At 44.2% G+C, this 26,141-nt stretch overlaps 1 protein-coding gene across 1 annotated transcript; it reads left to right on the top strand.

Moving 5' to 3' along the window:
- Positions 1-72: 72 nt before the first annotated feature.
- On the top strand, positions 73-26,141 carry ZNF341 (zinc finger protein 341). Its single transcript, XM_075277538.1, has 16 exons — positions 73-120; positions 3,835-3,945; positions 6,097-6,281; positions 9,572-9,721; positions 10,933-11,169; positions 11,905-12,100; positions 13,186-13,270; positions 14,110-14,306; positions 14,391-14,581; positions 16,170-16,378; positions 17,732-17,828; positions 18,002-18,134; positions 18,562-18,673; positions 19,655-19,725; positions 21,071-21,258; positions 24,873-26,141. Exons 1-16 carry the CDS (start codon positions 90-92, stop codon positions 25,191-25,193), a joined length of 2,514 nt encoding a protein of 837 aa, XP_075133639.1. The 5' UTR covers positions 73-89; the 3' UTR covers positions 25,194-26,141.

Raw genomic sequence — 26,141 nt, 5'->3', positions numbered from 1 at the left:
TAAGCGAGCTCCGTCTGCTGGTCACCCTCGGTCTTGCACCTGGGCGCATTTCCCATAATGCTGCTCTTAGGACATCTGCAGCCTGCAAGATGGCGCAAGCAATATTCGAGGCATTTGAAGGTAAAAACGTAAAACTAGCTGATATTTTAGGATGCATGTGAAATGAGGGCTATATTTGGTGTGGTTTGTGCTTGTGGGGCAGGGGAGGGAGTGCCTAGGGAAGAGCCGGGGACAGGAGGGGGGCGGCTGATGGAAGAGCACAGGGGTTGTTAGGTGCAGCAGAGGGGGGCAGGCTTCCGGGAAAAGCTGCTATATCAGGGAGGAGGGTGGCAGCTGGAAGAGCAGCAGAGGACAATGGTCATGGGCATCTCCATCTATCCCTGACCTATGTCTATAGTGTGCATGGACTATATTCACACCCTGCAGATAACGCTGTGTGCAGGACTGCAAGCATCAGCAGGGCAACACTACAGTATAAAGCTGCCTATACACACCACAGCTTAACATGCACCTGCAGATCTTTATACAGTCCTTTTCATAGGGAACAATTTTCATCATTGCAGATATGTTGTCATGTATGGCCCTTTAACATGGCGGTGGTCAGATGTGGGTCAGGATGTCCTGTATCCTAGTACAGTCATGTCAGGGGATAGCAAGGGTCGGTAAAGCCATCAAACTCCTCTGGTGGATTCTGTAAAGTGCCTTTTATTTTTATTATATATAGTATATTATATATAGTATAGTCAAAAAGATGCAAGTAAAATAAAAGCTGATTTATTATCTGTATAACCGATCACAAGATGGGACCCTTTAAGCCGGCTGGAAATCCAACCTTGCATGGTAGCAGGTATAGAGTTGTGTAACACAATAGGGTAACAACATCCTGCGTGTGCAGAACAGACCTTTAGGCTAAGACTCCACATAGTGAAGCGGAAACTCATTACTTTTCTTTTTTCTGCAGTGTTTATCATTGCAATCTCGCAGAATTTTCCTCTGTGGATTTTTATTTTTATGTAGATTGTGAGCCCCATATAGGGATCACAATGTGCATTTTTTTCCCTATCAGTATGTCTTTGTAGAATGGGAGGAAATCCATACAAACACGGGGAGAACATACAAACGCAGATGTTCCTGGTGGGATTCGAACCCAGGACTCCAGTGCTGCAAGGCTGTAGTGCTAACCACTGAGCCACCGTGTTGCCCCTACTAGTGTTTATCTGTTAGTTGTTCGAGTTCAAATGAGGATCCAAAAGAAGGAGAACCTGTCCATTAAAAAAAAGCAGTTACCCGCAGACCCCATAGACCAGGGGGAGGCAACCTTAGGCACGCCAGCTGTTGTACAAGTACAACTCCTATGGAAGTGAATGGAGCATGTTGGGAGTTGTAATTTCACAGTAGCTGGAGTGTGTAAGTTTGCTGACCCCTGGTATAGACTATAATGCAGTCCTCCGGGTGTCTGTCACTTTTATACTGAAACAGGCAGAGAGAAAACTCCTCCGTGCAGGGCATTTCACTGATCTTAGATCAACGCAGATGTGAACTGATCCTTAGCCAGAATCCCACCCACTTTGCATTTTTTGCCGCTGCGTTTTCACAATGTGGTGCTTCAGTCTTGAAAGAATCCTGTCATGGAGAACATGTGATCTGATCTGCAAGCACCATGTTAGGGTATGTTCACGCGGTGGAAACTTTTTTCGCTGTCTGTTTTTTTTTTTTGCACGGCTACCCACGACAGAATGCTCATGCAGTGAATCCCTTCGCGCGGCATCCTGCTCCTGATTAGCCCCGGATGAATGGACCTAAGCAGGAGGGTGTCACGAGCTGTGGACACCGCGGCTGAGGCAGCCACAGAATCCGCATGAAGATAGGGCATGTTACATTTTTTTTCTGCTAGCTGAAAAAAAAATCACTAGTGGAAAAAAAAACTAACTCCCATTGAAATGAATGGGAAGAATTTTCGCAGGCGGATTTTGAGGCGGATTCCATGTCAAAATCCACCTTCAAAAAACTCTTTTTTTTTTGTAGCTTGTGAGCCCCATATAGGGCTCACAATGTACATTTTTCCCTATCAGTATGGGAAGAAATCCACACAATCACAGGGAGACCATACAAACTCCTTGCAGATGTTGTTCCTGGCAGGATTTGAACCCAGGACTCCAGCGCTGCAAGACTGCAGTGCTAACCACTGAGCCACCGTGTTGCCCTTAGTTGCCTGCAAAAAAAACTCTGTGTGAACATACCCTTATAGAGCAGGAGGAGCCGAACAGATTTATATATAGTTATATGGGAATAGATTCAGGATATCCTGTCATTGATACATTTACCATGTCACATGGATCTACTTTTGGGAAAGTTCACACTTATGCTGTGTACGTCTGTTGCCCTCGTTCGCCATAGGATGAGAACAATGGACTTTCACAGCAACAGAGTGACGGACGCAGATGGAGCCTGCTCCATGTACCTCAGCACAACAGATGTGCAGGAATTTCTCTTCTGTCAGAAAAGCAAAAAATATGATGGAGGAAAGCACCAGTCATGGTTTGTAACATGAGAGTGAACGCAGACAGACACCAGATGGAGGGGGCTCCGTCTACACCGTCTAATGTTCGTTGCTCTTATCCCATGATGGATGACCCCAACAGACATTCATAACAGTAGTGTAAACCCACCCTCATAGAGCAGGAGAACCTGACCGTCCGACTACTTGACTTGTCGGCATAGAAAGAGCTGAGATTTCAGTGGATAAATGACAGCTTATGCTGAATCTTTTCCCACAAATCTTTCCATCCTAGGTTATATTTTTAATTTAGCTCCTTTCCCAATGTAGAAGAAGCTGTAAGGTTATGGGAATAGCCGGTGTCACTAACATCTGCAAATGATCAAATTTTCAAGCCCCTATCCCCATTCTGTGGCAAGTGGGAGGAGCATAAAAGACTTCTGATCTTTGACGTGCCAGTTATCGCCAATTGGAGACAAAGTCCATGCACTGGGAGATCTTGGTTTATCACTCTAGCACAGGGATAGGGAACCTTCGGCTCTCCAGCTGCTGTGAAACTACAACTCCCATCATGCTCCATTCACTTCCATGGGAGTTCCAAGAACAGCAGAGCAAGTATGCATGCTGGGAGATGTAGTTTTGCAACAGCTGGAGAGCCGTACGTTCCCTACCCCTGCTCTAGCAGATTGGTATACTACGAGGCCGAGATGTCAGCAGTATTCAGTGTTGCGTGCCCTGATGATTGGGAGAACAATATTGGACTGGTAGTGGTCCACATCATAAGCAAATGGTGTCGGCAAAAACGCATTTTTACGACATTGAGCTATAAGCCAGATGTCCACCTGCAGATGTTCTGTTGACCTCATGATATCTATCTCCAAGACTGTCATGGTAAACAGTAAGATGGCAAAGGAGGGTGGCATGGAGGGCTCAGATGCAGTTATATCCAGAGATTGGTAGAGAGACTACATGGGTAATAAAGGAAAGTCACAGAGCCCTGCTCCGGTGGTGGCATGATGTACAGTAAATGGACCCGCTTCATTTTTGATACACTAACAGCTCTATGACGTACCTAAGTGATGAGTCTTTATATGATAGAAAGAGAACCCCTAACAAACCCTGCTTGCGTCCATGAGTCATAGCATGTGCTCAATATTCAGTCCCGTAAGATCATGTTATTACTCCTCCACAATAATCCTACACAAGTATGTTACATGTCACCATTGTCATACGCCATATATCGGATTTTTCTTTTATTGTGATATTTCACACAATATTATATGTCAGTCTCACAGTTCTGTGTTAAATACTGAATTACTTTTTTTTTTCTTTTCTAGGCATGGACAACCAGACTGTCCTTGCTGTTCAGTCACTGCTGGATGGACAAGGTGGTGTATCGGACCCTACAACGCAAAATGTCAGCAGTTCTGCAGCCCTCCAGGGACTTGGTATGACAGTGGTGTTTTTTTTTTTTTTTACATTATTCATGGTTTAAAGAACCCAGCATATCACCCCAGCCCTGCAGATAGATAGGTTAGTGTCTCTAGAATACAGCATATCACCCCAGCCCTGCAGATAGATAGGTTAGTGTCACCAGAACCAGCATATCACCGCAGCCCTGCAGATAGATAGGTTAGTGTCTCTAGAATACAGCATATCACCCCAGCCCTGCAGATAGATAGGTTAGTGTCTCTAGAATACAGCATATCACCCCAGCCCTGCAGATAGATAGGTTAGTGTCTCCAGAACCCAGAATATCAACCTAGCTCTGTAGATAGATAGGTTAGTGTCACCAGATCCCAGCATATCACCCCAACCCTACAGATAAGATAAGATATTCCTTTAATAGTCCCACAATGGGGAAATTTCAGTGATACAGTTTCATAGAAGGTACAGTAGTATATAACAGGAGAGAAACACATACAAGCTCATGGCAGATAGAGAAATCTTAGGAATCATAGCAACTAAAAAGAAAGAAACACAGACACACTGCAGGATCATTTAGTTCTCTGTGCGGATAGATAGGTTAGGGTCACCAGAACCAGTATATCACCCCAGCCCTGCAGATAGATAGGTTAGTACCAGGGCAATTATTCGGGCATTTTACCTCTATTTCAAGTCATGTAGATTATTAAAGCCATGTCCCTTTTACAATATGATTAAGTGCTGGGCAAATCCTGTGAGATTTGCCTCATGGTTGCATTTGGACTGAAAATGGCTGAACCAAAACTGCTTTTATTATACTGTGCCTTCTCTTCAGACCACAGAGTATAATAAGTGGAGGACCAAGGAAGGTGAGGAAACATGAAAACAGCGTTACAAGTGTTACCTCTCCTGCGCTGACTTTGGTACTCTTGGCTGACTGTAGCTCAAGCGTCGCAACACCATATGACGTTAGCCAGAAGTGTAGAAGAAAGCATGGAGTCAGACCAGAGTATTGACACAGTCATGCAGATAGGTTTGGGTCACCTGAATGAAGCAGTACTTTCCACTTTCTCTAGGCCAAGATATCACTGTTTTTGTCAATGTGCAAATTAGCTCTCTGGTACAATGAGGACGCTGTCATTGCTCCAAATAGGTAAGCAGCAACACCCCCATTGCGTCATAGAGCTTATTTGCATATTGACAAAAACAGTGATATCTCAGCAATGAGGGCAGCAATTCACAAGGGGGGAAACATTGTATGATTGTAGTGATTTTAACCTATCTATCTGTGGTTGATATGCTGGGCTCTGGTGGCAGATTCCCTTTAAGAGAGTGGGATGAATTTACATGTGGCAGAATTTTATGCTACAGACAAACCCACTGCAAAATCTGCATGTCTACCATTTTGTGCAGCGTTTAGTGCAGGGGGCATTGGTGCAGATTTGCTGCTTTTTCATTCTATGGCAAAAGGTAAAATCTGCAACAATTCTTTGGCAAATCCGCATTAAAAAAATGTAAAAAAATTATTTTATATATACCGTATTTTTCGGACTATAAGACGCACCTAGGTTTTAGAGGAGGAAAATAGGGGAAAAAATTTTTGAAGCAAAAGTAATGGTAAAATATTTAATATATGGGAGTTGTAGTTTTGCAACAGCTGCAAGGCCACATTGACAGGTGACCCTGCAGCTGTACGGAGATCCATAGAGCTTTTTTTTTTGCGGGGCCAGATGTACTTTTTAGTTATACCATTTTGGGGAATGTCTATTGCTTAGGGGGCGTTCACACTACCGTTGGTGTCCGATAGCTAGTGTCCGCTGCTAATGTCCATTCAAAATCTTGTGCTGACATTAGCATTGAACACTAGCTGTGTCCATGACATTTTGCATTGATTCAAATGGACATCGGGTGCGTTCTTTTGCTGTCCGGGGGTGTCCTTAACTGTACGTTCCCAAAGATGTCTGACTTTTCAAGTGGACAGCAAAACCCGACATATATGGGAATATATATAGAAATACAGCATGTGGTATCAATGCACATATACATATATATGTTGTGTCACTGATGAAATACTACATATACAAACAACAAACCCAAAGCAAACCATTGTGACGAAAATAACACACAATGTGCTGATTCCAGAGCCCATTCCAAGACGCTGCTTCTCTTTACAGATGATGAAGATGTCTTTCTGTGCGGCAAGTGCAAAAAACAGTTTAACTCTCTGCCGGCTTTTATGATCCACAAGCGGGAGCAGTGTCATGGCAATACACCTTCCCTGGCATCAGTCTCCTTGGGTAACCACAGTGTATATACACCGCCCGTCAGTTCTGTACAGCAACCCCCAGTAAACCGACAGGTAAGTAGATTTAGACATTGAGCTTTTTTGCATCTGGTGGAGATTCAGCCCGGGCAGTGGCTCAGCTATAGGGGGATCAGAGGTAGAAATTGCTACCGGGCCCAGGAGCCTCAGGGGCCCAAAGACATCTCGACAACATAGGAAGACACCAGTATTATAGATAGCACTTGGTAAGTAGGGGCCCCATTGCATATTTTGCATTGGGGCCCAGGAGATCACTGTCCAACATGTGTCCACCAGCCACCAAATCAGGGGAAGATGAGACCCCATGGACTGTTATACCGCAAACTATATGAGTTTGTTGGAATCCCAGCCCCAGACAATAGGGGATGACCATGGGCTGGTGTAGATTTGAGCTGTACACCCGTTTCTGGAATACATTATAATGGATCTCCTAGGCAGTGGGAGGCCACGCTTGTTTCGATTAAGCCCTGACCCCGACAATGGCCCCTTTATGAAACATGTCATGAGGGGCACAAAATGTCTATAAATTGCAATGAGGGTTGTGGAGTCGGTAGGCCAAAATACGGACTCTGTCCATAGTCCAAAGCAGTAAAGATCCTCTAATTCCCAAGAATATCAAGAATTGACTTTGTATAATAGATTAAAGGGATTGTCCAGGCTAAAATTGTATTGTTTAATTGGATCGGGGAAGTTGAAACCCCTCAAAAAACCATACCGCTGCTAGGTGCTCCGGTGCATCCCAGTGCGGTCCTGGTGCCTTCGTTGTTTTCTTCTGATGGAAGTCCCCACCACACGTGACCACTGAGATCAATCAGCAGCCTCCTCGAAGGGCACGTGACATCACTACCTGTGACGTCCCCAGGTCCATTCCTTAGGATTGGACTCAGCGGTCTTAATCTTCCATTACAAACATGATGGAAGCTGGCTGATGTTGTTTACATCAGTGTTAAAGGGAACGGACACAGAATCAGTCTGTGACGCTTTAATGTCCGTTGCTGTCATCCTATGACAGAAGACTGCAACGGACATTAGTAAAGGCAGTGTGAACTCTTCCTTTGGCTTGTGAGTGACTGCTGGACTATGAAAACGCAGGTAATGAAGCTTCTGATCGATGGTTCTTCTCTCTTCCAGAGACTGCTTGGAGCTAAGTAGTGAGCGACTGGTGATTTTTATCTGTACTCATTGACCTGTCTTTGTGAGATTGCATTGTCAACCTGACCACGACTAAGCTGTGGTTACTTCTAGACGCTTTCACTTCCCAGTAATAGCATCCTCAGGTATTGAGTAAGACTTAGCATATCAGAAATTTCACTAACTTACATGTGGCAAAGGTGGCATCTTATAATAGTGTAACGTCTAAGATTCTTCACTGCACAACATGAGAAGAAGCATTACATGTAGCAAGGAGCAAACCTCAGGTTTTTTTGGCATAAATCAACAGTAAATTTGTCTAAAAATGTAAATGGGCGGTGCTCCATGGTGATATTATCACCATGTGTTACATCGCTCACAGTGTCATCACTGAGCAATTGGGGATTATACATACCTATACACACAGGTACTATTTAAAGGGATTCAATCATTAAAATTCAATCTTTTCTCCCTACCACGTCGGAATAGCCTTAAGAAAGGCTATTCTTCTTGTACCTGTAGATATCTTTTCTGCACCACCGTTCGGTAGAATCCCATTTTTCTTCTGTATACAAATGAGTTCTCTCGCAGCACTGGGGGCGGTACTCAGTGCTCAAACAGCACTGGAGGCGTCCCTAAAGCTGCAAGAGAAATCTCCAGCGCCGCCTCCATCTTCGCCTGGAACGGCCTCTCCCCACGTCTTCTTCCGTCACTGGCTTCAAACTTCTAGGCATGCACAGTTGGCTCTGCCATTGGGCCTCAGGCAGGGCCAACTGCGCATGCCTGTGGTGATTTTCTTGTGGCCACTTACTCCAGCTTACTGTGTAAGCGGCCATAAGAAAATGGCCACTTACATCAGTTTACTGTGTAAGCGGCCACAGAAAAATTGCCCCGGGCATGCGCAGCCAATTCTGCCCGAGGCCCGACGGCAAAGCCGACTGCGCATGCCTAGAAGTTTGAAGCCAACTCCGGAAGAAGACGTGGGGAGAGGCCGTTCTAGAAAAAGATGGAGGTGGCACTGGAGAGTTCTCTCGCAGCATTGGGGACGCCTCCAGTGCTGTTTGAGCGCTGAGTACCGCCCCCAGTGCTGCGAGAGAACTCATTTGCATACCGGAGAAAACCAGTATTTCAAAGCAAACAGCGGCAAGGAGAAGACTTATAAAGGTAGGAGATGAATAGCCTCTCTTAAGGCTATTCCGACGTGGTAGGGAGAAAAAAAATGTATTTAAATGATAGGATCCCTTTAAATGTGTTGCTGGACTTCTACCTTGTAGCCCCCTGACAAAACTAGGGGCAAAACATACATTGGGGCTCGAGGTGGAGGTCTTGACCTATCCTCGGTACATTTGCTTTTTTATTTACATGTATGTATAAGGGTTTTACCATATGTCTGTACTTTACAACTCTAAACCTTATACGGTACTTCTGCATTACATGTATGGGGGATTCTAACCACATTGTCACTATATATGATATGAATTGGTAACTTATTCTATGAACTGATCACTGGAGATGAGCGAGTACTGTTCAGATCAGCCGATCCGAAAAGCACGCTCCATAGAAATGAATGGATGCACCTGGTACTTCCGCTTTGACGTCGGCCGGCCGCTTAACCCCCCGCGTGCCGGCTACGTCCATTCATTTCTATGCGAGCGTGCTGTTCGGATCGGCTGATCCCAACAGTACTCGCTCATCTCTACTGATCACTTATATGTATATGGGGTGTATATAATAATATCATATTGCATCATATACTCTATTTATTACCACATATGAATTACTTACATGCCTGTAACATTATATACATCGCTGTCAATCAATGAAATTGATGTTATCGCATTATTTAATTGGGATAAGAATTGTTACCCAGCACGTGGCACATTATTTGCAATCTTACATTGTAGTCGGGATCCTCGCCTTAAATTTGGTTTTTAATGGGTTTTTATATTTAGTGTTGTCTAATTGTCAATAAAATGAATAATCCTGAATTATTTATGTGGTATTTTCCTACGTGTCGGGGCTGGATCCATATAGGTATTACATTGATGCATGGCGGATCAGCACTTCTGTATACGGCTAGGAATTTGGGGATTTGTAGGCTAAAATGAATGGTCTTATGGGTTTATCCTATATAACTTGCTGTATGTATTTGTGATCTACACCTCAGCATATTCCCTTTATGCCCTGTCACGCAGATATCCACCTATATAGCAGTTCCGCCATCTCCTCTCATCCAGACTCTGGTACAAGGAAACGTCTTGGTGAATGATGAAGTCCTGCTTTCTGCAATGTCAGCTCTTACCTCGCTGGATCAGCCCATGCCACCCACTCCAGCCCCTGTGCAGGTAACAGAAAGCAGTCCTGTAGCGTCATGTATATAGAGACCAGAACATGTACATTAAAAGTCCAGTATATAATAATGGACAATGTTACTAGATACATCACAATACCTATTAGTGAGGCTGCTTTCCTGGCAAGTCAACTGGTGGCTCAGAGCTGGCTCGTGGCTGCCAAATAATAGCTTAGGGCGCCCGTGCCCGCTTTAGGAAATCCTTCCGGTTTCCGTCTTCTGCTCCGAGATACTGGACAGGGTACGGAAACCCGGCAGTCAGTTTTCAAACTCATTCACTTGAATGGGATTGCAAAGTGACTGCCCATGAGCATCTTCTGCCTCTCCGCGGCAAAACCGTTTTTTTAACCAGACACAAAGTCGGACATGCAGGACTTTGTGTCCGGTTAAAAAAAAATGGTTTTGCCGCGGAGAGGCAGAAGATGCTCGTGGGTGGTCACTTTGCAAACCCATTCAAGTGAATGGGTTTGAAAACTGACTGCTGGGTCTCCGTCTCCTGTCCAGTGTCTCGGGCAGAAGATGGAAACCTGCAAAGTGGAGACCGGGCGCAGGTGTGAACCACCCTTATCGGTGAAGACAGTTGATGATCATATAAGGTGGTAACGCACAGTCCTCCAGAGCCCTAATGGAGTGTTGTGCCCAGGTAGGAGACTTATCTGTAGGATGTCCATATATTCTAACAGGCAGAGACAATCCTGTCATTTCAGGGGCACACAGCAAAATTATGTCTGGGGGTCCCTAGTCAAAATTTTAGGCCATTACCAGAACTGCCCACCATTTGCAGGTCATAAAATTCCCCTTCATTGGCCCTCACAGTATAAAGCCTCCTTTACCAGTCCCCGTAATATATAACCCCTATACTGGCCCACCTATATTCTATTGTTCTCTTTTTTGTGGACCCCACACAATGACATGATGGGCCACTACTTATTGGATCATTCCACCATGTAGCAGAAAATATTTGACTCCAGACCAGGCCCTCCTCCGTTTCAGCCTGTAGGGTACACATGACGTCCCGAGATGGAATAACATTTGGACTACATGTATTGACATTCCTCGTGTGCTGTGCCGCTTCCTCCAATAGGTAGTGACCGATTAAAAAATATCTCGTGACACATCGCTGCGGGGCCCCCAATTGTATGGCTTGTGCTGTGGCCAAATCCAACCCGGCTAATAGGGTTTATTTTATGATTTTATCTTTTTCAGAGTAACCTGAGCATGCACACCGGTGGCACCTATCTGCACGCGCCCTCACTGCCTCCCCGGCATCCGCATCCGCCAACCCCAGCAGCGCCAGGGCAGAACCTTATGGGGGTCCCTGTCCAAGCAAACAGCGGCAGCTGCAGTACCGTAGTGCAAGTCTACAGCTCTCCCATCAGTATGCCAGGAAATACGGGCATGGAAATCCATGGATTGGGTATGGCACCCTACACCCAGATAGAGGTAATTACCATTGTGGAAGGTTTTTATCTTAAAGTGTAAGTGAACTTTTCTTTATTATTTTTTCATAATTCTACAGTGGAGGTGAAGGGAACAAACTGAGCAATATATTGCACTAAAGAAAAGCCTTTGTCTTTAAGTATTACTCCTGTCTTCACTTCTTATCTGAGTGATTTCACACATAAGCAGTGTCAGTTTACAATGAAGTCTATGGAGAGGCGAAGAGCAGAATGGCTATCTACAGAATTAAATGAGTCATTTCTGTCAGGAGAAGGCTGGCTATGTCTCTCTGCGGAGGAGCTCTCCTCTTCATCCCCCCTCATTGAAGCCGAGGTGTACTCCTTTTTTTATGTAGATTGTGATCCCCATACAGGGATCACAATGTACATTTTCCCCCATCAGTATGACTTTGGAGTATGAGAGGAAAGCCACGCAAACACGCGGAGAACATACAAACTCCTTGCAGATGTTGTTCCTGGCAGGATTTGAACCCAGGACTCCCACACTGCAAGGCTGCAGTGCTAACCACTGAGCCACCGTGTTGCCCTGAAGCTTTTTTATTTTTATTGTGGGCACAGATGGCTTTATAATAGGGCTTTTGGGACACTAAAGCCCTGGTCCATAAGGATCTATGGGTGGTGTAGTGTCCCAAGTTGCCCTGACAGATTTCCTTTAAGATAATAAGTAAGTAGAAGATTATTTCTAGGTAATGATTTCTTTGGATGATTCTCTCTGCAGGTTCCAAGCCAGTGTGTAGAGAGCACGGTCTATAACACCCCTCCTGTATACAGCCCAGGAAAACAGGGGCTGAAATCAAAAACTACAAGTAGCTGTTCTCCTTGTGCTGATGGAAATGGGAACAGTATGGGAAACCTGGAGTCTGCCATGTCCAGCAAGCCCCGCCGATCAAAGACGGACAGCAATGGTCAGAATGGTGAGTGTAAGGAACGCATTGCTGAAAGTCAGGATAATAACTTTATTAGTGACGCTTGGACCAAAAGCAAGTTAATAGACACATACAGTATTATATATATTTTATATATACAGTAAGTTGTGGAAGAATGCTGCAATGTAAGAATGCTTTCAGGGATAGAAGGGTTAATAGATTCTATCAATTAATAACATGAAATGAATGGAAAATAAATGAAAATAAATGTAAATCCCAGCAATATTTGGTGTGACCCTGGAAGTGATGATATGGCTCCCGCAGATATAGCCCTGATCTCATCATCCTCCAGTCTGTCTGGGATGACATGAAGATATATATATATATACCGTATATACTCGAGTATAAGTCGACCCGAATATAAGCCGAGGCCCCGAATTTTACCACAAAAAACTGGGAAAACTTATTGACTCAAGTATAAGCAGCAGCTACTACTGGAAAATTTCAAAAATGAAAATGGTCGGAGTTTTTGGGTGCAGTAGTTGCTGGGGAAGGGGAGGGGGTGTTTTGGTTGTCTGTCTGCCCTTTCCCTGAGCTTGAGGACTGTTTTTTCTTCCCCCCACTTGGAATTCAGCCTGGCTGTATATAGGGGATCTGCAGTGCCCTATTAACCCCTTCCCAACGGAACAGGAGCAGATCCCCTATATTCAGTAGACCGAGCAGGTCAGACACAGGGATACCTAATGTGTTTGTGTTTCACAGTCATTCTCTACTTTTGTATGTATTCTAGGGAAAGGAGGGATTAAGAACTTTTATTTTTTTAAATCTTTTTTTTTTTTGCACTATTTTACGGGAGATTCTATACATTGATATTGTGGCTGGTCATAGACCCCCCCCCTCACCCTCCTAAAAAAAAAAAAAAAAATTATTTTTTTTTTGCTGACTCGAGTATAAGCCGAGGGAGGCTTTTTCAGCACAAAAACTGGGCTGAAAAATTCGGCTTATACTTGAGTATATACGGTATATATATATATATATATATATATATATATATATATATATATATATATACACACACACAGATGTGTCACATATTGATGACTTCCCTCCTTCTGACTTACATACGTATTTAGGAAAGCTGAAATCTCCCAAGCTGAAATGTACCTTCTGTGATAAAGCCTTCGGGAAGAACTTTGATCTCCAGCAGCACATTAGAAGGTAAGACATGTTTCTGTGGATCAAAAATAGTTCAGATCACTTTCCACGTTGCCGAAATGCAGTTTTTTGGTTTTTTTTTTTTTTTTGCCAAAGAAAGGAGTGGATTGAGCAGAAGGTAGAAGTATAAGAACTTCCTTTATATTTCCCATTCCCTCTGTAGCCATTCTTGGCTTTGGCTCAAAAAACTGCAGTAAAATCTGCAACAAAAAAAGCTGCATTTCCGCAACGTGGGGCCTCAGCCTAATGGGGTTTTCCGGCCCCAAATGGATTTTTGCAAACTGATGATATATCCACAGGATAGGTCATCATTATCTGTTATGTGGGGGGTCCAACACCTGGAGCCTGCGCAGATCAGCTGATCCTGCAGCCTCTGGGCACTATAAGCTGCTGAAGTGGATGTGGAACACATACAGTCTACTCCTGCTCAATAGGAACGGCACAGCAGCCCCGTCCACTGTATAGTGGCGATTCCAGGGAACTGCAGTGCCACTCCTATTACTTTAATAGAAGCAGACTGCACACACTCCCTGTCTACTGCAGGAACCTGGTACCCAGAGGCTGCTGAAACAATTGATCTGTGAGGGGTCTGGTTGTCAGATCTCCATAGATCAGATACTGATCACTTATCCTATGATAGGTCATCAGTACGAAAAATCCATTTGGGGCTAGTAAACCCTATTCAGTAATACAGGGGTTGTCCCACAATAGCAGTTTTTCACCTATTGAGTGCCATGTCCCCATTTTATTGGAGCAATGCTCGCACATACATACTGCCAATGTATTGAAAGTCTCTAATGGTACAAAATATATTTTTTTTTTACTTTTTATTTTTCATGCAGTCATACTGGGGAGAAGCCTTTCCAGTGCATTGTATGCGGGCGAGCATTCGCACAGAAGTCCAATGTGAAAAAACATATGCAGACACACAAAGTGTGGCCGAGAGCTCCAAATACCACCAACACGCAAGGATCCATGACCTTACAGGTGGTGCCCATTAACCCTTCACAGCCAGAAGAAGAAAGTGTTGAAAATGGAGGTAAAAGGAGTGTAGCTGTCATCTAGTACTTCTATAGAACGTCTATATGTCTGGACTCCTCCTCCTAATATTGATATTTTTCAGTCTCCAGCCAGGTCCCACCTGAAGACGCCTCTTCTCAGGACATTGACACCTCTCAGAGTGGACCATGCGATGGATCTGAGGCCAAGCAGGGTGTGATGATTGACAGCTCCTATCACTGCCAGTTCTGTAGCAGCAAGTTCAGTAGCTATTTCCAGCTGAAGTCCCATATGACTCAACACAAACAGGAACAGGTTAGAACCCGGAGGCCTTCTTATAATGTATAATTGGCCTAATATTTTATTGTTGTGTATATTTATTCATGTTACCTTTGCCTCTTACTTCAAGGTACTGTCTCATAAAGTAAATCCTACCTATATCCCCTATTAAAGAGGATCTTTCAATAGGTGCCGTTCCACTGATTCTGGCGCAGTTAGAATTTTTTCTCTAGCCCCCACCCTTCCCGAGAAATCTATGCTGATAGTTTCAGCACCAATATGCTAATTAGACTCTTTTCAGTCAGGTGGGCGGTTCTTGACTAGAGCAGATAGTCTGGGACCACCCACCTGACAGTTGATAACCTAATTAGCATAGTGGGTACTGAAACGATCAGCACTGATTGCTCAGGGACAGTGTGGGCTAGAGAAAAAATTCCAACTGTGTCAGAAACAGTAGAGCAGCAGCTATGATATAATGGAAAGAGTTGGAGTTGGTGGAGCGAGCGAAAGGTCTTCTTTAAGGAATAGAGACTCTCTTCTGGTGGTCTTCAACCATTTGTTACCCGAAGGGCTGAATGTATCACTACAATGTCTGGCTGATGTTGGCTTCTCACTCAATATCAGCTGTTTTTCAATGGTCCCTCAGCACTTTCTGAAAAAGGAGCATGGTGTGGACATGCTGTGGTTGGTTGGTCATAAATTGGGGGCATTCTCTGCAGGTCCTTGAGATATTGGTGGAAACAGCGGTCTTGAGAAATCCTCCCTTCTGTTTATGTAGTAACAAGGAAAGGTTGTGTTTGTAATAAAACAAAGGATTGAATACAGGTCAGAAATAATGATATCCTTATGATTAAGTAAATTCTATTATCCAGTAGGAAACTAACAACAATTTTGCTGTGAACCATCAAAAAATCCCTAATAAAAAACAAACTTCCTATGGTTCATCTTTTAGTTGTGAGATTCCTTCTTTGTAAACTCATTGTTAAAAGTCTGTGTCAGTCACCTCGTCCTGACATCTTAGGTATTTACCTACCATCTTCCAAGAGCCAACTCTTCTAAGCATTGCCTTTTTCTCAACATTGTCATATGGGGGGCTTGTTTTTTGCAGGACAAAATTGCTTTTAATATTCTCTTTTTTTAATCACTTAATGTCTCGTATAAGATATTGAGAACTGTAAAAAGAAAAAAATAAGTTTGGGATGGAATGGAAAAAATACACAATTCCGTTATTGGTTTCAGGGTTTTGTTTTTGTGGTATTCACTGTACTTGAAAAATGACATGTATTGGGGTTTAGTACGATTTATGGCAATGCCAAGTTTATTTAATTTCTTAATGTTTTATCATTTCAAAAGTGATTAAAAAAAATTACATTGTATTGTTATATTCTGCAACCCATGACTGAATTTTTCTTAATTTTCTGTGGGCAAATCTCAGTGAGTAGAATTTGTTTCAGTTTTTCGTGGTTTTCTAGACCTCGGTAGACAATAAGAACCCAACCTAGTCATGTAATGGAGTTGTAGGTTCTTATATAATTCTGACTGATGTATACATGCAGGTCCATAACGTATATATACCGGTAATACTGACAGCTGTATATATTGTAGTCACTGTTACATTTTGCAGGTGTACAAGTGTGTGGTAAAGGGCTGCGTTCACACATCCCAGAAGCTGGACCAGTTTTTGGAACATATCAAAACTCACCAGGAAGAGATGACGTACCGATGCCACATCTGTAACAAAGACTTCTCTTCTCTGTATGAGATGGGCGTGCACCAGTATTCTCATAGTTTGCTGCCCCTCATTGCCCCCAAGAAGGAAATGGCAGTGTACAAGTGAAGTATTAGCTTATCTTATGTATTATGCATGCCCCATACTAAGTGATTCAGGATAAGGTTTGGTGGAGTCTCACTAAATAACTAGAATCCCCTGGGCTTTGCAATATCTGTAATGCAGCCCCTATTTACCATCTGCTATATAAAATACTGGTGTCTTATGTGGTAAAGAGGCCTTTGGGTGCCTGAGCCTTCACGGTCCAGTGGGCAATCCTACTTCTGCACCGCCTATAGCTATGCCCCTGACCCCACAGTTCTAACAGTTGTTCCTTACTTAGTAGATAGGGGATAACTAAGTTGGATTATGGTGTCAGACCCCCAACCATTAGATACTAATGACCTATCCTTTGGAAGGGTCATCAGTAGAGATGAGCGAATAGTATTCAATCGAATATTCAATGCGCTTAACCCCTGTTCGGCCGCTAACACGCATTCCTATGGGAGCGAGGTATTCGATTGACTACTACTCGCTCATCTCTAGTCATCAGTATTTCATACACATGGGGTCTTGGACAACCCTTATAATAAATGTGTCGTATCCCATGCCTGTGCCAGATTTAAAATGGAAGCTAGGAGCTGGTTTAGCTTTCAGCTATAATTTTAGTACAATTTTAGGCTGTAAAAGGCCACCCTTGCTCTGCCCACTTCCTGCACTCGCTCTGCCCACTCCCTGGACTCGTTCTGCCCACTCCCTGAGTTCGCTCTACCCACTCCCTGGACTCGTTCTGCCCACTCCCTGAGCTCGCTCTACCCACTCCCTGGACTTGCTCTGCCCACTCCCTGCAATGCTCTCGCTCTGCCCACTCCCTGCACTCGCTCTGCCCACTCCCTGCAATGCTCTCGCTCTGCCCACTCCCTGCACTCGCTCTGCCCACTCCCTGCAATGCTCACGCTCTGTCCACTCCCTGCACTTGCTCTGCCCACTCCCTGGATTCGCTCTGCGCACTCCTTGCAATGCTCTCGCTCTGCCCACTCCCTGCACTCACTCTTCCCACTCCCTGGACTTGCTCTGCCCACTCCCTGCACTCACTCTGCCCACTCCCTGCAATACTATCACTCTGCCCACTCCCTGCACTTGCTCTGCCCACTCCCTGCAATGCTCTGCTGACTTTTCTCCGAAGTGGCAGTAACAGCAGGAAAATCCAGACATTACCAATTGCACCAGTTTTTGGACTGAATTCTGGTTCATGGTCAGTGGTAACTTTGCCCCAGTTTATTTTCCAATCCTAATCTCATCTTGGGTCCATCTGTCGGCCCCCACTGATCAGATATTTATGACTTAGCATAGTGATGAGCCATAAAAGAATAAATCCTAGATAACCCCTTTACTAACTGCGTCCCCCTTTATTTCAGATGTTTGAAGTGCATGAATAAATACTCCACCCCAGAGGCATTGGAGCAACATCTACAGACCGCCACACACAGCTACCCCTGCCCACACTGCCAGAAGGTAAGAATATCCACCGACGTCCTCTTAGTAAGTCAGCGTTTAGACGGCCATTTTAGTATTTACGTTGCGTCCAAAAGACTGGCTCAAGGAAGGGAAAAGTAGTCTTTGAACAAGGGGTGGGTTTTGAGGGCTCTGGGTGGCCAATAAATTTACTTTTAAATTTCTGTTTTTAGGTGTTTCCATGTGAAAGATATCTAAGGAGACATCTACCCACCCATGGAGGAGGTGGTCGTTACAAGTGTCAGATCTGTAAGAAATTATTTCGAAGGGAACACTACCTAAAACTACACAGTCACATCCATTCAGGTACAGTCCTGTATCATTTTCTTAGACTTATATTTTGGAAACTTGTAAGCTAAGAAGGGGTGTAACTAGAGAGACAACTCAGAGAGGAGATCAAAGAAGCTTTTCAGCTCTAGTGCAGCGAGGGTGACCCGTGTAGCCCCTGTGGCTACTGGGCCCAGTCAAGGCCACGGCCACTGCAACCCCTACAGTTACACCAATGAAGCTAGGGTTTCCTTCATCTGTGCTTAAAACTCAGTTTGGAACCCGAGCCCTGTAGCAGAATACCCTGGCCAAGGCCCAGTGGCTCATTTTGGTTGTCTCAGTACCAGGGGCACATAGTCCACTTGTTCCTACTTAGCTATGCTTCTGCATATATCATCATTCTGCGAGCAAAGTCCTCCATATTGTCTGTACATGTACACTTACAGTTTCTTTGTTTATGTTTCAGGTGAAAAGCCATTCCGATGTACATTGTGCGAGTCTGCATTCAATCGCAAGGACAAGTTGAAGAGACACATGCTGATCCACGAGCCCTACAAACAGTACAAGTGCCCCTTTGCGTATGTGTTTACCTCTTTTACTGCTTGCAAACTATTAATATATTGCCTTAAAGGGTACGTGCACAAAAGCTGAACAATAGAGAGGTTATATTCTTCCCATAGTAATCTATAGAGTGGGGTGGTGGAGGAGCAATGAGCTGCTTGAGGGCAACAGAGGCAGAGAGATTTATTAATATGTAGCTGCAGCTTCTGGTAAGTGTTGTATCTCACCCCTGTGCTGGATATGCAACCACATAACTGACTACAAGGTCAGTCCCCCTTTGGATGGTCATTCATGAAATATCCTTGTACCCTTTGATCATCTTCTTTGAAAACACGTTGGTCCAGATGGTCTCCATCGTGTCCACTTTACAAGTCGGGCTTGAGAGCCTCCAGCTGGTGCTCCCTCATGAACCGTGTACCAGTTGCAAGGGAAGGAGCTGTCCCACTTGTCCCAGCCGAGTCCTTGCCAAAGGGGACGAAGTGTTGGCACATGGCCTTGGCCGCAGATCCATTTGCAGTCCACAATTGCATATAAAAGTGATCCGAAGGAGGATATCCGAAATACCTTTCCCGCCCTTGTGGGGGTCCTTGTACATGATGGTCTGCTTAACTCTTTCCATTCTGGAGCCCCAAATATTCAGTCACCATATATGACAGAGGACTTGTAATTGTAATAGTGTGGTGATGCTGTTGGACATTTTGCTGTAGGATAGAATATCATTATTTTTATTGACCTATTGTATGGCTTATTGTCCGTGACATTGGATAAAGTGGTCTTAGTTATTTCTTATTTGTCTGATTCTTGTGTCACCCTTGTTATATCCATTATCTTTGCTGCCACAACGCTATATGAATTTTTTTTCACTGTGTCATGATCTTTCTTCTCAAACAAAGAGGCTGAATGCTTATATAATGGGGGAGGGCGCATATCTAAGATGTATGGCCACTTTACTGCACAGAATTCACAGAATATCTTCTTTTCTATAAACCTTTCCATAGATCTCACACTGGTTGCAACAAGGAGTTTAATCGTCCGGATAAGCTAAAAGCTCATGTTCTGTCACATTCAGGTAAGTCTGAAGACTTGTGTCTTCAAGGTGAATTAAAAAAGGAGGCAGGTGGCAAAAGTTGCCAAGGTGAAGGTTCATAATCTCGATCTCACTGACTACCAAATTGCCGTGTTTTGTTGTGTGCACAGATGAAAGATTGATCGACTGTGCTAGATACTTTTAACGGGTTCCTTAGGATAGGTCATCAATTAAAGTTCCAGGGAAATCCAAAACCCAGGACCCCTATGGGTCAGCTGCTGGAAGTGGCCATGTTCCACCTCACAGGTCAGGTGACATCACATTCATCGGTCACACATTTAGGATACCAAACACAACCACTGTACAGATATACGGCGCTGTGCTTGGTAAGTACTGAAGTGGCTGCAGCACCCCCCGAATGCAGCGGCTTCTCTCTTCTCTAAGCAGTTGATCTGCAAGGGGCCAGGTTGTTGGCCCCCTGACGATCTTTAATTGATGACCTATCCTAGGTCAAACACAATCTCCTCACCTTCTCCTCCATGTCCTCCTTCATCTACTTGCTAGTGACGGCACAGATGGAATTCTTATTTTATTTTTTTAATGTACCGTATATACTCGAGTATAAGCCAACCCGAATATAAGCCGAGGCCCCTAATTTTACCACAAAAACTGGATAAACTTATTGACTCGAGTATAAGCCGAGGGGGGGAGGGGGGGAATGCAGCAGCTACTGGAAAATTTCAAAAATTAAAATGGTTTTTGGGTGCAGTGGACGCTGAAGGAAATCCTCGCAAACACAGGGAGAACATACAAACTCCTTGCAGATGTTGTTCCTGGCAGGATTCGAACCCAGGACTCCAGTGCTGCAAGGCTGCAGTGCTAACCACTGAGCCACCGTGTTGCCCCTGATGATGGAATTTTTTCTCTAGCCTGAGCAGTCAATATAATAAGTAGGCTTTAGATTGTCAGGTGGGTGGTCCCAGGCTGTCATGGATCGCCCAACTGACAATATAGAGTATATTGAGTGATGAAACTAACAGAACCGATTACTGGGGAATGGCAGGAGCTAGAGAAAAAATTCTAAGTTAGTTAGAATCAGTGGAGCAGTATCTACGTAGTCAGAAATAGGCGCATGGATTGCTAAACAGCTCCTCTGTGCAAATGGCTGCACAAGTCTCAGCTTCCTGTTACTTAATGATTATAACTTAGAGCAGTGGGTCCGATTCTTTCCTGGAGTAAATGTATATATTGTATATAGTCATCATATAGCCTAAAAATACAGTAATGTCATTACAGACATTTCTATTGTGTGCAATGGATTTTTATTACATCCCAGTGGTTGCATGAAATTTAAATCCGTATTTGTCCTGTCTGTTTCCCAAACCAGGAATGAAAATGCACAAGTGCCAGTATTGCTCAAAGTCATTTAGTCGACGGGCGCACATGATAGAACATCAGCGGAGCCATACAGGGAATTACAGGTTCTGCTGCCCCAACTGCGGCAAAGGCTTTACCCGTCAGAAGTATCTAAAGGAACATAAGTGTCGCCTGCATCTAGAAAGCGAGAAAGAACAGGTGAGCAGAGGAATGATGACTTTGAGCAATAGTTTTATAATTAAATGGGTTGTCTGACCCCAAATTAATTTTTCATACTGATTGACTTGTCCATAGTATAGGTCATCATTATTTTATCTGTGGGGGTCTGACACCCGGACCCCGCACAGATCAGCTGCTCTGGCAGCCTTTGGGTGCTGGAAGCTTCTAGTAGACATGGAGTGTGTGCAGCTCCTATACAAGTAATAGGATTGGGGCAGCAATTCTCCAATTTGCAGTGAATGGGGCTGCTGCACAACTCCTATTACTTGAATAGTTGCGGTGCTGCCTGCTCCTAGCCGCCTCCGGGCTGTGTGGGATGTGGGTTTTCTGTGGATAGGTCAACAGTAAGAAAAATCAGTTTTGGGTTGCAAGACCCCTTTAGGGAAGATCATCAATATCATATCAGCGATTGTCCAACTCGCAGCTACTTGGTTTTGGCGTGGCAGAATATGACAGCTTCGACCTATAAAAGTGATCATTCAGTAATTCTTGGCAAATGGGTTTGGCTGCAATGTATTTTAGAAAATATTCCCCTCTCCCAAATTCATCTTCATGAACTTAGCCCATGAATACATTTCATGGCCGGGTTCAGTTTGTCCATGAGCCTCCCACTACAATCGGACTTCAGTAATTTTTTTTTTTTTCATTCGATTTTTATTAAGGCTTTTTAGCATAATTAATATTACATACCATACCATATCATATACAAATAGAAGCATAAGGTAACAGGCGTTGTGTGAAACCCAGGCAGATATATAGGTCAGGAGAAGCCATCCATAGCGGCGACATGGAAATATTAAAGGGATTGTCCTATGAAAAGCATCATATCTATATTACTAGTTTATGTGGATATAAGATTTTTCCTAAATACATTGCTTTATCAACACTGCTTTGTTTGGCCGCTTCATTGTTGACACTGCGTTTCTATGGCCACTGGACTTATCTGCTCAGTTCCCAAGTGACTAGCTGCCTGCTGTCTGGGCGAGAGGGAGGGGCTGAGTGCTGGGAGCAGCTCGTGGCTTTTATGTCTAACAAGTAATGGAGCTCCTCAGATAGGGGAGGGGGGAGGTGAGAGCTCTGGGATTACTGTGCTGTCTATCTTCAGCTTTTCCACTTATCAGCCGGTTTAATTGAATTTGGCTGATAGGGTCTGAGATAAGGAGTCTGTTAACTCTGTATGTAATGCAAGCTGACTCAAATCCAAATCTGCTACATCAGTTTCCACATCAGCGTCATACTGTGGTAATGCATTTACAACCAATCCCTCATTACTGACTGCAAACATAGCAGATAGCAGAGCAAGTGAAACCCCGCCCACCAATGTGCGAGAAATCCAGGAAGTGAAGAGAGCACAGAGCCTGCAGGCTGCAGAACAAGAGTTATGGGAACACCGTTTTAAAAGGCATGGCAAACAAAGCATAATATAATACAAGGTGTATACTCCTGATATCTGGTGGCAGAAATAAAGCTGGGATGACAATGTTGAGCTGCTTGGTGCCTGGAGATTAAGATCTGATGATGGTAATTATACCTTCTGGGAGAATCTCTCTTTGTCCCTAATGGGGGTTTGCAAGAGGTCGAGGAACAATAGAAGATAGAAACATGCTAAAGGTACAATTGTATGCACTCTACTATAAAGCAGGGCCAGCAAAAGAGCACGTAATGCAAAAAAGCAATATCAGGTATCAATAAGTCATTAACCAGGAGATACATCCGGACATAAGACCCAGAACCGTAACCTGTGAAGATGGAGTCTAGAAGTAGACATCTTAGTAAAGACATCTCTAAAGTGGATTAAAGAGGAATGGCTGTTCATTAAAGGGATTGTCCTACTGCTTAGTAGGTTTTGGGTGCTCAAAGAAATGATGGTCCAGGCAGAAGAGCGACCAATGTGGAAGACGAGACTAGATCAGTTAGGGGGCGTTCACACTACCGTCAGTGTCTGACAGGTAATGTCCGTTCCTAGTGTCCATTCAAAATCTGGCACGGACATTAGGAGCGGACACTAGCTGTGTCCGTGACTCTTGTCATTCATTTAAATGGCGATCGGGTGCGTTCTTTTGCACTCCGTGCCCATCCTTCACTGTCCGCATGTAAAGATGTTCGACTTTTCAAGCTGACAGAAAAACCCGACATGTAGGTTTTTTCTGTCCGCTTGAAAAGTCGAACATCTTTACAGACGGAGAGTGAAGGACAGGCATGGAGTGCAAAAGAACGCACCCGATCGCCATTTAAATGAATGACAAGTGTCACGAACACAGCTAGTGTCCGCTCCTAATGTCCGTGCCAGATTTTGAACGGACACTGCCTGTCGGACACTGACGGTAGTGTGAACGCCCAGACATCACAGCTGATGTTGGCAGAGGTAGGCCATCTGTAATCCACATTTGCATACACCCCTTTATGGTGCCTTCTATGAGGGCAGTATAAGGTAGTGACACACACTGTGAATTTAGTCTCCGTCATGTTGGCAGCACTGACACTACCTGCTCTCCTGATGCCAACCGACAGCTTTCTCCCTATTCCTGCGTAACTCATAGTTATACCAGTTAGTTTAGATTCTTAGGTTTGTGTGCATTGTATGCATTTCATGAATTTAGATAACTGTACAATTTCAATAATGTGACATTTCTGGACTGTCAAAGTATGAGTTTCAAAAAGTTCAGAACTATTGGAAGTTTGGGCACGCATACGTTACTGCACAGAAAGTTTTAGACTTGGAAAAAATCAGGCGAAGTAAGAATATTTTCAGAAAAAGGTAATAGTTAATAGTTTCATTATGTTTGTTAACAAAATGCAGCGAATGCAAGAAAAGAGAAAAATAAATCCCATCAATATTTGGTGTGACCTTTGCCCTTTGCCTTCCATCAGTTCTTCTCGGTACTTGTAGACAGTTCTTGCAGGAAATCGGCAGGGAGGTTGTTCCCGCCGCCATCTTGGAGAACTAAGCCCAGATCTTCTGGAGATGTAGGCTTGCTCCAATCCGTCTCTAATCAAGTCTCTTCATGTCATCCCAGACAGACTGGACGATGATGAGATCAGGGCTATATCTGTGGGGGCCATGTCATCACTTCCGGTACTCCTCCTCCTTAAGGCCAAATGTTGCACCAAATATTGACGAGATTTACATTTTTTTCTTTTCTTAATTTATTTAATTCTGTTAATTGACAAAATTAACTATTAACCCTTCTATTTCTGAAGCATTTTTACTTTGGAGCATTTTTTTACACCTGCTTGAAACTTTTGCACACTACTGTATATACATAAAGTTAATAGCAGAGGCTGGTCCTTAGCTGTAAAATGCCCACACTAAGACCCACTCTGCTGGCAAACTGTAGGGGACAGATTTCCTCCATATTCCAGTGTCTCTATGTATTGCCCCTATGCTTTGAGACTGTATAGGCCTTTTAGCAATGGCCGCTTCCACGTCACTATCCCTGTTTACAGCACCAGCATTTTAGGGAAGGTATTGGGAACCACTTGGTCACAAAAACCAGCCGTATGTATAAACAAGAGCTGTTTGCGTTGCATGCTGTATTATTGGGATTTCTGGACTGATGGATTACTGTACGTGTCTGTCTTGTTGATTTTAGGTAAGGAAGGGGCAGAGAAAGCGAGGACGAGGGAAGCCAGATGAAGAGACCAGTCCTGAGGAGGAGGAGACCACATTGACAGAGTTGAAGAGCAGTAGGGAGCAACTCGATGAAGCGGGTCCTGCAGAGGAGAATTATCAGCAATCGGATGCCGTGCTTTCTATTGTGGTTGATGGATCTGCAGCTGCCAGGGAAAGTTTGGCAGTGCCCTCCAGCCAAGACACAACTACCACCACTGTGACACTAGCGGAGCTGCAGAATGCCACTGACCCCTCCTGTTCAATGCTGGCAGTGCCCATATATATACAAAGTCCAGAGTGACCGGAGGACAGGGTGGGACATATGAACACTAAAGGGCTTGGCCATTCTTATTTATTTCTAGGGATGAGTGAACTGATTTGGTTAGAACCAGATTCGACCCAAAGGTTTTGGGTCCCCCACCCACAAAACACTATTACACTCTAGGGTCTCCAGACCCCAAAGTATAATAAATCGAGGCAAGTAAAAATAACCGTGAGTTATGCCCATCTTTCCTGAATTCTCCTGGGCATCTGATCATTCACAGAATCCTCTTCAAGCCCCTTCCATCCTTTGACTGACATCACGTGCCTCTAAGGCCCTTGATTGAGTCCCAGTGGTCACATGGGGAGCGCTGACGTCTTGACACAATGATTGGGCCTCATTGGTGACCCCAGGGATCTTGACATTAGGCAGAGGCCTGAAGAGGCCATAAGAATGCCCAGGAGAGGTGAGTATAATTCTTTGTTGTTCTTAATCATCTAGGCCTCTGCTTATTATACAGTGGGGTTTGAGAAGACCCTAGAGTATAATAATAGGAATTCCAGTTTGACCAAAAACGTTTGTCCTGAAACAAAACGAAGAGCTGAGCCTCACAAATATTTGTTGAAACAAATCTTGTGAGGTTCGCCCATCACTGTTTATTTCCAATAGCTGTGAAAAGAGGAGATTGCTTTAAAGGGATTCTATCATTAAAACTGCATCTTTTCTCACTAACATGTAGGAATAGCCTTAAGAAAGCTTTTAGATGTCTTCACTGCGCCGTCGTTCCGTAGAAATCCTGGTTTTCATCAGTATGCAAATGAATTCTCTCGCAGCACTGGGGGCGTCCCCAGTGCTGCGAGAGAAATCTCCAGCGACGGCCTCTACTTCTTCTTCTTGAATGCCCTCTCCCTGTGTCTTCTTCCGTCCTGGATTTCAATCTTCTAGGCCTTGGGCAGAGCCGACTGCGCATGCAAGGGCCACAAGAAA

The sequence above is a fragment of the Leptodactylus fuscus genome, chromosome 6 (genome assembly GCF_031893055.1).
Source record: "Leptodactylus fuscus isolate aLepFus1 chromosome 6, aLepFus1.hap2, whole genome shotgun sequence".
Classification (NCBI taxonomy): Eukaryota; Metazoa; Chordata; class Amphibia; order Anura; family Leptodactylidae; genus Leptodactylus; species Leptodactylus fuscus.
This window is presented reverse-complemented; position numbering and strand designations above follow the sequence as displayed.

What these genes read in the sequence shown, in the direction of transcription:
- ZNF341 (XM_075277538.1), top strand. Translation starts at nt 90, where the DNA reads ATGGCGCAAGCAATATTCGAGGCATTTGAAG. An exon ending in TGCAGCCCTCCAGGGACTTG is followed by an intron (nt 3,946 to 6,096) that starts GTATGACAGTGG and finishes TTCTCTTTACAG; the next exon opens with ATGATGAAGATGTCTTTCTG. An exon ending in CCTGCCCACACTGCCAGAAG is followed by an intron (nt 17,829 to 18,001) that starts GTAAGAATATCC and finishes TTCTGTTTTTAG; the next exon opens with GTGTTTCCATGTGAAAGATA.